The sequence below is a fragment of the Panulirus ornatus genome, chromosome 44, assembly GCF_036320965.1.
Source record: "Panulirus ornatus isolate Po-2019 chromosome 44, ASM3632096v1, whole genome shotgun sequence".
NCBI lineage: Eukaryota > Metazoa > Arthropoda > Malacostraca > Decapoda > Palinuridae > Panulirus > Panulirus ornatus.
Window position 1 is genome coordinate 10,653,970 of NC_092267.1, and position 12,285 is coordinate 10,666,254.

The window sequence follows — 12,285 nt, forward strand, 5'->3', positions numbered from 1 at the left end:
GACCAGGTCAGAGGGAAGAGGGGGACCAGGTCAGAGGGAAGAGGGGGACCAACACGTGTGACAGGAGTCGACGACCAGCATGATGGGCTGGACACCTCCAGTGGACCACTCGTTAAGGTCTGGGGGTGTCAGGGACGCTGCCAGAGGGGTGACCTTTGACCCTCACAGGGGTGACAGTGGGAGGAGAAACTAACGGACAAACAGATATACAAATCTAACTAACGCCATAACCATACACTCAACTGACAACAGTCGTGAACAAGTGTAGAATTTCTGATAAACTTGGGTTTACTCAGTGGAGGATACGACTGCCTAGTTTACATTCCTTTAGTCTCCTGTTATTACTCAACATAATTTTCTATTTGATTCAGAATTTTACATGATATTTGCCACAGTGTTCCACCGTCCAGATGTATGGCAATGACCAACAGACAGATGGAGACGAGAGAGAGAAAATGGGGTGCGTGTTGTGGCCTCCCCATCACCAGCAGCAGCCATTACCACCAGAGGGGAGGAAAGGAGGGGAGCTTCCCTCCTCCCACACTGGGGAGGGTCCGTCCATTAGCGGTACCCACCCCGGTACAGCCCTGGTTAGTCAGTGTACCACATGTTATGGTACCGCAGTCTGCACCTCGGCAACACAGAAGCTTAAACTTCTGAACACGAGAACAACGGTTCGAGCCTCGCACGGTACATACGTGTCATGTCATGGCATGTCATTCATGCCAGTTGACAACGACTGGTGACAGTAGGTGAGGTGGCTGCCCCCTTATCTCGTTAAGTGACTGGTAGGTGTCTGCGGTTAAGGTGCTTTCCAGCCTCCCTCGCTCACTATTTCCGGCCTTATTAGGGTTGTGGTGCGGCACTGTATGGCCCCTGCGCTAGAGTCTTCCTGCTCGTCGCTTCCCCACGTCATTAGTGACGGAAATACAACTGGTCTTCGAAGAAATTTGATCCCTAACGCCACAAATTACAAAATCGCAACAATTTGAAAAAATAATTTATAGTTGTTTCCGACGTTAACGTAACGCGTTACTAAACTTTAGACGTAACAGCTGAAAACCGTCAACTATTTTCGTTACAGAGTAGACCAGAAAGTTCAAAATAAGACGAAGTATACCAAATGTAAACTCGCTGTTCCGTCGCCTTTTTGGTTTACAAACACTGATGAATGATACCTTTTGTTTACATGTAAACTGGTAGGGATTGCCTCTAGACAGTCTAGGAGGTACAACCTGGTAGACATGTCCTGGCAGGTATTGCCTGGTAGACAGCCTGGTAGACATAGCCTGGTAGGTCTAGCCTGGGCTGGCCTGGGACCGACCAGGTGTGGCGGAAGTAAGGACTTGGGTCACCACTGTTAAATGGCCACAACAGGAGGAGGTCTGTCACCCCCTCCCCTACCCTTACCCTCCCTCTTACCCCTTAGTCACCCCCCCCCCCCCCCCACGTTCCCTTCCCCTCGTTTAAAAACCAAGGGAAGGGTGGGAGGAGCACTTGGTGGGGAGGAAATAAGACAAAAGTGAGATGAGGTGACCTGCTGACCCCAGGGACGGGGCTACCACGTGCTGGGGGAGACGTGGCACTACCACGTGCTGGAGGGCCACGTGTCACTACCACGTTTCATGAGCAGGGATAATCTTCATGACCCGTGCCAAGGTTTTGGCTGAGAGGGTTATGAGTAGTCGAGAGGTTGAATGGGATGGAGTTCATATATTGACAACTGTTGGGGTTGAGGAACAGATGAATTGTACGTGAAGTGTTGGTTGGTGGAACCTCAGAGGTGGATGTGGTGAGGAGGACGTGTGCCCAAGGCATGAGGTTGGGTGGGGTTGGGGATACTAAAGGCATGAGGCTAGGGAGACAGACACGTGTCCCAGACAACCTCACAGACAGACAGTACAGTCAACCCCACAGACAGACAATACAGTCTACTTTACAGACGTGTCTCAACCAACCTCACACATGCTTCACAGCCAGCCCCACAGCCAGCCCCACAGCCAGCCCCACAGCCAGCCCCACAGCCAGCCCCACAGCCAGCCCCACAGGCAGGGCCACAGCCAGCCCCACAGGCAGGGCCACAGCCAGGGCCACAGACAACCTCACAGACAGCCGTCTTCCGCGGCTCCAGCTTATCAAAAGAGTCTGTCGACCTTAATTAAATCACGTGAGCATCCAGCCGTAATGAGGTTTTCATTGTTAATTACTAATAACGTTGTCATAGACTCGGAAATTTGGTCCTGATATTAATTACTTATATCAAATTATTGCTAATTAGGTGTGTGTGTGTGTGTGTGTGTGTGTGTGTGTGTGTGTGTGTGTGTGTGTGTGTGTGTGTGTGTGTATTTATAATCAATGTATTTACGCTGCTATTCAAAAATTTTTCGCACAAAAAATAACAGCTCAGTTGTGAGCGTCGCATGGAAAATGTGCCTATACCGGGTCGTGCTGGTCTTCACGGGGTCGTGCCGGGTCGTACTGGTCTTCAGGGGTCCGTGCCGTGTCGTACATGAAACTTAGGAAAGTCGTAGCGGGTCGTACACGAAGCTAGGGGAAGGTCGTACCGGAAGCAGCTTCCCAGCGACACCTGACCTGACCCCATATCCGGGGGTCAAACCCTTTGACGGATGACCTAAAATGTAGTGAGGTGGGAGGGGTGAGTAAGAGGGTTGAGTGAGAGAGGCGAGAGAGGGGTGAGTGAGTCGGGCGAGTGAGAGGGGTGAGTGAGAGAGGTGAGTGTGTGGGAGGGGTAAGTGAGTCGGGTGAGTGAGAGGGGTGAGTGAGAGGGGTGAGTGAGAGGGGTGAGTGAGAGGCCAGCAAGACAGGAGGAAGGAAGAAACCGCTCACTGTCAGTGCTGCCAATAAAGGTGTTAATAGGAAATCATATCCTTAGGTAGCCAGTGTTGCAAAGGCTAATGATGTGTACAGCCTCCTGGTGTACATCAATATACATCATGTACCCCTGAAACCTTCACCTCACCCAGTATGCAACCCCACCAGACTCAACCCCACCAGACGCCACTATCAGGAAAATATAGTTAATTCCAACATCAAATCTTCTTCAAGTGTCAGTTTTTGTGGAGGTTGTGTTGCACACTGATGGTAAACATGTTGAGCTCTAACTAAGTCCCGGCAACACATACCCTCGTAAAATATATTTACGGTGTGTAAACATCTCATGTAAAATATCTGAGGCAGACGAGTTCTTTACCCTGTAAATATAGATCTGAAAAAGGTGGGGTTTGGTGTGTGTTGTATTGACAGTAATGCTCTTGAATTACCTGGATTCTGTCGTAGGTTCCTACAGAAGTATGAAGTGTTCGTTATCAACGCAAGCTTAGATCTTCGTAAGAATATTTCATGAATAAACCAACGAAAACATGGGTCATGAGACATCTCCAGATACATCAGAAATATGAAGAACATTTGGTCAATATTTCATATAATGATAAGTGAAATAAGATGATAAAGTATGTAAAGATAAACGACAAAAAACTCTCATGTTGACTCTGTCCAGCTGAGATATAAAGAAGGAAAATAAACAGCTACAGTCAAGTAGAGAGAGAGAGAGAGAGAGAGAGAGAGAGAGAGAGAGAGAGAGAGAGAGAGAGAGAGAGAGAGAGAGAGCGGTGGTGGGACCAGTGTAACAGAGATCCTGACAGATGATTTAATGGTGGAGTAGCGGGAGGGAGGGGGGGGGGGGCAGCAGGGGAGAAGAGGAGGAGAGTGAGACCAACCTAACGGATGACAGACACATGAAGAGGAAGTGAGTAGAGGAGGGACTGGCTGAGGCAACGACAGGAGGGCTGGGTGGCACAGTGTGGCTGAAGTGAGAGTGTGGTGAGGGTGAGGTGAGGGTGAGGTGAGGGTAAGGTAAGAGTGAGGTGAGGGTAAGGTAAGAGTGAGGTGAGGGTAAGGTAAGAGTGTGGTGAGGGTAAGGTAAGAGTGAGGTGAGGGTAAGGTAAGAGTGAGGTGAGAGTGAGGTGAGGGGGAGGTAAGAGTGAGGTGAGAGTGAGGTGAGAGTGAGGTGAGAGTGAGGCTCGTCGTCTCAGCAGAGTTAACATGATATTTCCCCAACATTGTCAAGGTTTATCTCTACCTATCATTTTCCTTTGTCATCCTCTTCCTCAACATTACACTTTTCGTCATATCGATAATGCACGAATCATACCACTGGGTATGATAGGTCAGGTATAATCCTCATGGTATGCTAAGGATATATGGGGCTGCTGGCGAGGTATGAGTCGTGTGTATGTGGCTACATCATCTTGGCTTCCATGGAATAAATGATTTAATGTATGGGGTGTGATGGTGAGTGACTGTGGGGGATGGGGATTGACTGGGAGAAAGGGGAGGGATTGAGGATAGGGAAGGAATGAAGAATACATGGGATGGATAGATAACAGGAGGCCTGACGATCCTGAGGTCATGATCTTTTTTGTGGTAGAAACAGGATAGTAAAGCACAAGGCACCTCCCCACCCACCACTCCCTCCGGCTCAACAGCTGGCAGGAAATAGCTAAGAAGAAGCTCCATGTCGCATGGAGAGAGTATACTGCCGTGGAAATTCTATAGTAAGGAGTGAACGGGATAACTTTCCTACCGTAACTGCAGTGGTGTCCGCCAGGGGAAGGGTGGGGGGTGAGGGGGGGCTCAGATAGGAAAGAATGAAAATTGATGAGATAACTTATTTCCCTTCTCGTGGAGAGGTCTAACTACTGATAATATATGATGATGAAGTATTTGTCAGCCGGGATTGAATTGCATTAAAATTCTCCCCACTGAAAACATCTGATGGTTGTCCAGTGTTCAACAGCCGCCAGGTTCATATCGTAACTCCTTCATTTTAATTTCCTATGGTTACTTCTGGTTGCTGAGGTTCTGTCTAACGTGAAGAAATGTTCATATTGTTTTGTCAAAAATGTCTGATTCATAAGACTATCATCAACTGTCCTCAGCATGTGCGACTTTTAGAGAGAAATCATCTAACGCTGGTTTATGTGGGACAAAATCAGTGACACAGAACACAAGCTTATGATGCCAGGAAACAGGAGACAAAGGACAGGTGGTGAGGCAGCTGGTCATGAAGATGATCTTCACCTGAGGCAGCTGGTGAGACAGTTGGTAAGACAGCTGTTGAAGCAGCTGGTGAGGGAGTTAGTGAGGCAGGTGGTCAGGCAGCTGATAAGACAGCTGTGTCCCCGGGTGTAGGTACATGAAACATGGCTGTGTCCCCGGGTGTAGGTACATGAAACATGGCTGTGTCCCAGGGTGTAGGTACATGAAACATGGCTGTGTCCCAGGGTGTAGGTACATGAAACATGGCTGTGTCCCAGGGTGTAGGTACATGAAACATGGCTGTGTCCCAGGGTGTAGGTACATGAAACATGGCTGTGTCCCCGGGTGTTGGTACATGAAACATGGCTGTGTCCCCGGGTGTTGGTACATGAGCCATGGCTGTGTCCCTGAGTGTAGGTGTAGGTATAAAGACCGGCGGGTAAAAACTGTGGCAGTAATATATACAACTGACGGGTCACGTGGGTAAAAACCCGCCTCCTTGCATCTCCAGCTGATGAATGTCCACCAAAGCTACACTGGTTCACTCCACCTCGAGTGGCTCAGTCTTGCGTCTTGGAGGACTTTACTCGTGATGAAGTACTTCCCATCACACACTCCACTTCCCATTACACTTCCCAGTACTTATTACACTATTCATTACACATTACAGTGCACTGCCCAGTACACACAACCTATGTGTTATGTCTTACATGACAAGGACCCCTGATGAGTTACTTCCTAATATGAATTAAGACAAGTGGTTGTCATATTTAAGATCACAGAATTCGCTGACGATACATGACTAGGAGGCAGAACTGTAAATGAACAAGACTGTGAAAAAGTAGAAAAAATATCAAAGCGTCACAGTGGTCAGATAATGGTGGATGAAACAAGTGTATTACACACAGGTATTCCGTACCCGGGAAGCCATCGTCTAAAATCAATGGAGGTGAGGATCCTGGAATTGGTATTCGTGATAATCTGAAGTCTACTGAACTGTGTGAGGCAACAATGAACACAGTACAACAACTGCACGGTTTCGTAACTAGGAACATCGACACGCCAGAAACGTTTCTGATTCTTTATATAAAGGTATTCTAGCAAGACCACAACATGAATAAGCGGTCCAGTTCTTGTGTCCGGACTTACCTAAAAGCGTGAGGAAAAACTGGAACAAGTACAAAGAAGGGCAATCTGATATCTGTCTCTCCCATGTACTACAACCATAACATAAAACCTCATAATAATGCCCGCTATGCTTTATTACCTTGTGTGTTGGTGTGTCTGCTGGTGACGACTGGAGGAGGCAGCTGAGGTGGTGCGCGCCACAGATCGCTTGGATTATCAAGGAGTAACGTCAGGGCGTAAGGTGAGTGTGGAGAGAGAGGGAGAGACAGGTAGTGATGGTGAGGGAGCCCACAACCCGTCATTCACGAGAGATACTACACCAGCCGAGTTAACTTCAGCAGTGGAAGTTAATTCATGACCACAAACTTCACTGTATACCACAGAATAAAGATTCTGTTCATCATATCTGTGATTTTAGAAACACGAGATTACAATATTGTTAAGCAAACTATATACATACGTATATGTATACGTATATACATACATACGTACATGTATACGTTTAGGTTATTCCATGTCATTATCAAGGATAATATCCTTCGCCACACCAGGCTAGACACATACAACCTTCCCAAGACGTAATACAGACACACAGATCATGAATCATGTAGTGTGTGATGACTACACTCAAGGTGCGGGCAGAGATGCCCCTCGACCACACGACCAGGTATGTAAGTGTCCACACTTCCTTTGTGTCTTGTGACCTATCCTCACTCTGGCTGCCATATGTGACCCGTCCTGACCTGCCTCATCCCTCTCTCCTCACTCTCCCTTCCTGACCTGCCTTACACCCTCTTCCCTTCTATTCCCCTAATGCCCATCCTCACACCTCTCCTCTCACTGACTGACCCATGGCTGACCTTATCCCTCACTGACCCATGGCTGACCCCTCCCCTCAATCACCCGTGGCTGAACCCTCCCCTCACTGACCCGTGGCTGACCCCCTCCCCTTACAGTCACTAACAGTTTGTTTGGACGGACACTTACCCCTGTAACACTACCAATCAAGGTCCTGCCTGGCGCCCCGGGTGACACAGGCAACTGGCAGTGAGTGATGGCAGCAGTGATGATGTTCGTGATCAACAGTTAGTCATGGCATCTCGGACAGGAGTGACAGCACTGTTCCAGCAGTGTGATCTATGACAACACAAGCACCACTGAACATCTGTTAACAGTGACCGATGGCAACACTAGTGGCAGTGATAGTACCAGTGAACGAGCAGTGGCTGGCAGTAGTTTGTAGTTGTACAAGGCGATCAGGTGTTCGAGATGTTAATATTCACTACTCACTTCGTAACATGACTGTACCGTCACTGTGTATTGGTCTTGTGTTACATACTGACGTTCAGTTTAGGGAGGAAGTTACACATCAATAAAGCCTGGTAACTTAATAACTATCTATAAAAAGACATTATAGACCAACAATCACACATCAATATACGTCACCAATTGATGCCTCACACGAATGCGCAGATGGAAGTCATAGCAAACCAGAGCAAACAACATATCGCATTTCACATCGTAGTTAAATACATGAAAAAAAGCCCATTGACATAACTTTCTTACAAGAAACACAATGAAATTGTGAAGACGATAGTTAAGACTCAGTGGTCATTCATCATTCATGATCTTCATGTATGACCAGGTCAGGAGCACTCACGCTTCTTGTGTTTTGACGACGCGACACATGGACGTGCCAGCGGTTGTGTTCCCGCGACGTGTTCCCCGCTGGTCAGGCGATACTGTTCCCGGGAGACGACTCGTTGGAAGCAGCATCTGTGTGACACAGTCGTCACAGTTTTGTGCTGGTGTTTGACGGTGTATGAGGTCATGACCTGCGTGGGTCACGACCTGTGTGAGTCACAACCCCGGCTCAACTGGCTGGTCCACCCGTCCTGCCACATCTTAATACTCACGTATGGTTGCAATCCATAACTCGTCTTCGTCCCTGGCTGGAAGAACGTCGAAGCCAAGGTTCGAGGAAGGGCAGGCGGGCGGGAGGACGGAGACGCGCTAGTGCTGCAGTTTGGTAATCATTGAAGACGAGGGTGGAGCGTTCACACCTCACCTCAACACATAACACATGAACGCAGTCATGAAACATGAATCTAAACATTGCTCTGATATGTCATGTTGTTAGGGCTGGGATAATTTTGTGTTATGTCGCCCTCGTCACCTACCCACTGATGATGACCTCTGGTGACCCAGCATGACGACCTGACCTCTGGTGACCCAGCGTAAATACCTGACCTCTGCAGACCCAACCTGCCAACATGACCTCTGTTGACAGTTGCCTTATACGTGACGCCTCTGCAACTTTGTGGCAGCTGGGAAACACGACGGATGTGGTGGTGTAGGTTTAGCGTTTGACGGGCGGGGCGGGGGATGAGGTGGGTCGGGGTAACACGGAGCGTTGGGTGAGGGTAACATAGGACTGAGGGAGAGGGTGTAGATTGGGGTAACATGGGACTAAGAAAGGGGAGCATGGGTTAGGGCAACACGGGGTGTAGGTCTGGGCAACACGGGACGTGGGTTGGGGTAACACGGGGCGTGGGTTGGGGTAACACGGGGCGTGGGTTGGAGTAACACGGGGAATGAGTGTGGGCAACACGGGGCGTGGGTAACGAGGCTTCTCACCACACTTCACCTACCCCTCACCACGCCCTCCCTTGCCACTCCCGCCATCACTCATGTCTCTCACTTTATCCTCTCATTTCTCACCTTTCACTTCTCACACTCGTCTGATTTCTCATCTGTTGCTCGACTTTTCTCCCAGGACGACGCTGGTACCGTCTAACCCCCGTCCTGGGGTATGTCACATGGTTTTTCCATTCCTAAACACATTTCTACTGTGACTCCCAGTATATTTAACATTGGTTACCGCTAACTTTAACCAACCTACTAATTCAGAAACTATATATATATATATATATATATATATATATATATATATATATTCTCGAACGAACTGTGGTTGAAAGTCAAGAGTTTCGGAAGGGGTTGGCTGGGGGAGTCGGCCTCGCTACTCGGATCTGGTGACAATTTAACATAAATGGCGGGGAAGAGATGGTTTACGGCTTCCTTTATACCTTGGGGAGAGACCCGCTGTCACAGGCCGCCTCTTCCCTCCCACACACTCCCCTAATACTCTCCCCTCCCCCCTCCCCGTCTCCCATGTTGTCTAGGACTTTAACACCGAAATTCGCACCATAAAGGTTTCATTCTTTTCAAGTCACCCAAGTGTACGCAACCTGAAGCTTGTGCTGGTGCCGCTCTCCACCATTCTCTCTTTATCGCGGGGTTAACATTGTTAACCGTGACTGTTAAACATTCTTAACCGGGAGTGTTAAACATTGTTAACCGGGAGTGTTAAACATTGTTAACCGGGAGTGTTAAACATTGTTAATCGTGAATGTTAAACATAGCCATGACTTCTTTGTTAAGATCACTGAACTTTAGTCTTCAAGAGGGGTCAAGTCTCCATGGCCCCTTCCCCTCCCGGTCGATGCACGTCTTGAGATTTTCAGCTGTTGCAAGAGTCCAGTTGGGGTCAAAACCTGACCCCAGCTGGGTCAACGATCCTACAAAAGTGTTTTTTTTTGTACAGCAACAAAAGGAGAATGACTGAATGAGACGTATGGAGTGCGTTGTGAAGAGTCTGTAGACAAGAAGTGCGTTAAGGTGGATCTGTAGAAGGTGGGCGTTAGATGCGTCCAGTGACGTATGCCACTACGTCATGAATCAGCGTGCGTCCTGCATACGACCAGACTGTGTGTGTGTGTGTGTGTGTGTGTGTGTGTGTGTGTGCGTGTGTGCGTGTGCGTGGGGGGGGGGGGGGTGACCCGCGACGAAGACGATCCTGGCGTCCACATGGTGACCCACCGTTAACCCCTTCCCAAGTTACCCCTTCTCGTAGGCCACCCCATCCTCAGACCATCCTCTGCCACAGACTACCCACCCTGCCATAGACTACCCTCAGCCACACACTACCCCTGCCACAGACTACCCCTGCCACACAGTACCCCTTGCACCTCACCAACCCACATCACTCGTGTTCCTCACAGTCATGGTCTTCGTTTCTCGACATTCCTGTTGACTCCCTGTAATCACCTCCCCCCAGTCATGTCTTGCAGTACTGAGAGACTTTCCTTCACTTGTGTTCGCCCCAGAGGTTGTCTTTTCTAAGTTTTCTCCAGTATTTTACAGCAAAGTTCACCGACGTCTTATTATCTTGTGGAGGAAACGAGCCCTACCCCCAAGAGTCTTCACGATGTACACAATAATGTATCGTTTCCTGGTGTGGCTGCTTGACTGGGGCTCCTCCTGACCCCTGGTATGACTTTCTTACTGTAATGACGTCACGGAGGTCAGGTCATAGGTCTTTCCTGCGGTGAAAATTACGCCAGTGTCGCTGCCTGACCCCAGGGCACCGGTCAGGTCTACAACACAGCGGGGCAGACTCCTTACAAGACTGGACAGATTCCTCTGGTCATATCTACAACAAACCTGCTCCATATTACCCGAGCAACGAAAATAAACATCATCCCATCAAGGCATCACCGGAACATCTAACATAACCATCTACAACGCTGACCCTTACTGGTAACGAGCAAAACTATAAGTAATCCAACACTAACCATAATCAGGGAGACAGGGGCTTCAGCCACGGGAGCTCACAACCCAAAACCTCTGCCAACGGAAAGAAGAAAAACCTCTCCGTGTATCCGGTAAACTACCGTGAGAAAGGATCCTCCATCTCAGAACTGGTTGGCCGCAGCTGAAGAATGTTTTTCGAAAAGATTGTGTGGAGTCTTTACGTACCAGAAGATATTATTACCATGGAAATAAAACTCTTTTCTTGAATACAAAGGAAATCCTCACGCAGTGTAACAAGGAATAATTGCCTTGGAAGTACAGTAGAGATGGTTGGTGTGTACTGACCTTTGCCAGGAGAGTGGGGCTTGTCGAAGTGTGGGGTGGAGAGGGCGCGGGTAAAGTGCTCATCGACCACAGCGGCCGCGTCACCAGCGTAATGCGTCACAACCATACAGTTGGCCGACACATACTTCACCTCCTGACGTAACACGAGACAAAACTGTAAATACCTATGTATGGATTTATCTACTTAATCGTCTATTTTCTACATGTAAACAATTGCGAGCAGCAAGGAAACAATCAGTACCAACCATGACATTCATATATGAAGAGCTCAGTCTTCGTGTTACAGTATATCTAATAAAATGGAGATTACGTTTGTAAACACAGAATTTTGTATGTTAATGATAGTCACACTGGTACATGACACCGGTACATGAGGACAGTACATGACCCGGGTACTTACGTTCGCTTGTTCAGAAGGCGAACCAGGAGGATCCGTTAATGGCGGATGGTGATGTTGGTGGTGGTGATGGTGATGGTGGTGGTGCTGGTGTTGGTGGTGGGGAGGATGGTGTTGGTGATGGTGGTGGTGTGCCTGGTGGGTCGGTGTTGGGGGTCCTGCAGGAGCCTCGGCGTCACTACAGAACTTCTGAAAAATATACAAAGATGACAATACAGATGTGTGATGTGCTGTGTATGGTACCGCACCGTGGTGGTGTTTGCACAGTGTACGATGAGGTACACTGGTAAGGTGTATAAAGAAGAACCAGTATACCTGAAGCTAATGGTAGGTACAAGATCCCTATCACATATATGAAAAAAATCGTAAGATGTTCAGTAAGTGGCAAACACATCCAGATCTACAGAGGAGCATCAACATAACATTAATATAACATGAGGAAACATAATATACAACATTAATATAACGAGGAGACATAATATACAACATTATATCTTGCGATTATTTGCTGATGAAAGACGAGAGGCCGACATAGTACAAAGATGAGAGGCCTGTATGTAAATTTCTGGTATGATTACTGAAAGATGATGATGGTGCACAGCGCAACATGACATGTTAAGTCTGCACTAACCATCTACTCAGAGATGTAGTGGGCGCCTGATCCTAACCTGCTCAGCCATGTTGTAGCTTTTCCCCTCAGACTCAGACGTCCAGGTTCCCCTCAAACTCGGCCCTCAGGCACTGCCTCACCCCAACTCTCT

The 12,285-nt window shown here is 48.3% G+C and overlaps 1 protein-coding gene across 1 annotated transcript in view; it reads right to left on the reverse strand.

Moving 5' to 3' along the window:
• LOC139762729 (uncharacterized) overlaps positions 1–12,285 on the reverse strand; it is a 97,959-nt gene that overhangs the window by 60,481 nt on the left and 25,193 nt on the right. The window contains exons 2-3 of the mRNA XM_071687770.1: positions 11,528–11,713; positions 11,128–11,260 (exon numbers count right to left, since the gene is read on the reverse strand). Of these exons, the coding sequence (XP_071543871.1) occupies positions 11,128–11,260; positions 11,528–11,713 (319 nt within the window). The remainder of the gene's footprint in view (positions 1–11,127; positions 11,261–11,527; positions 11,714–12,285) is intronic.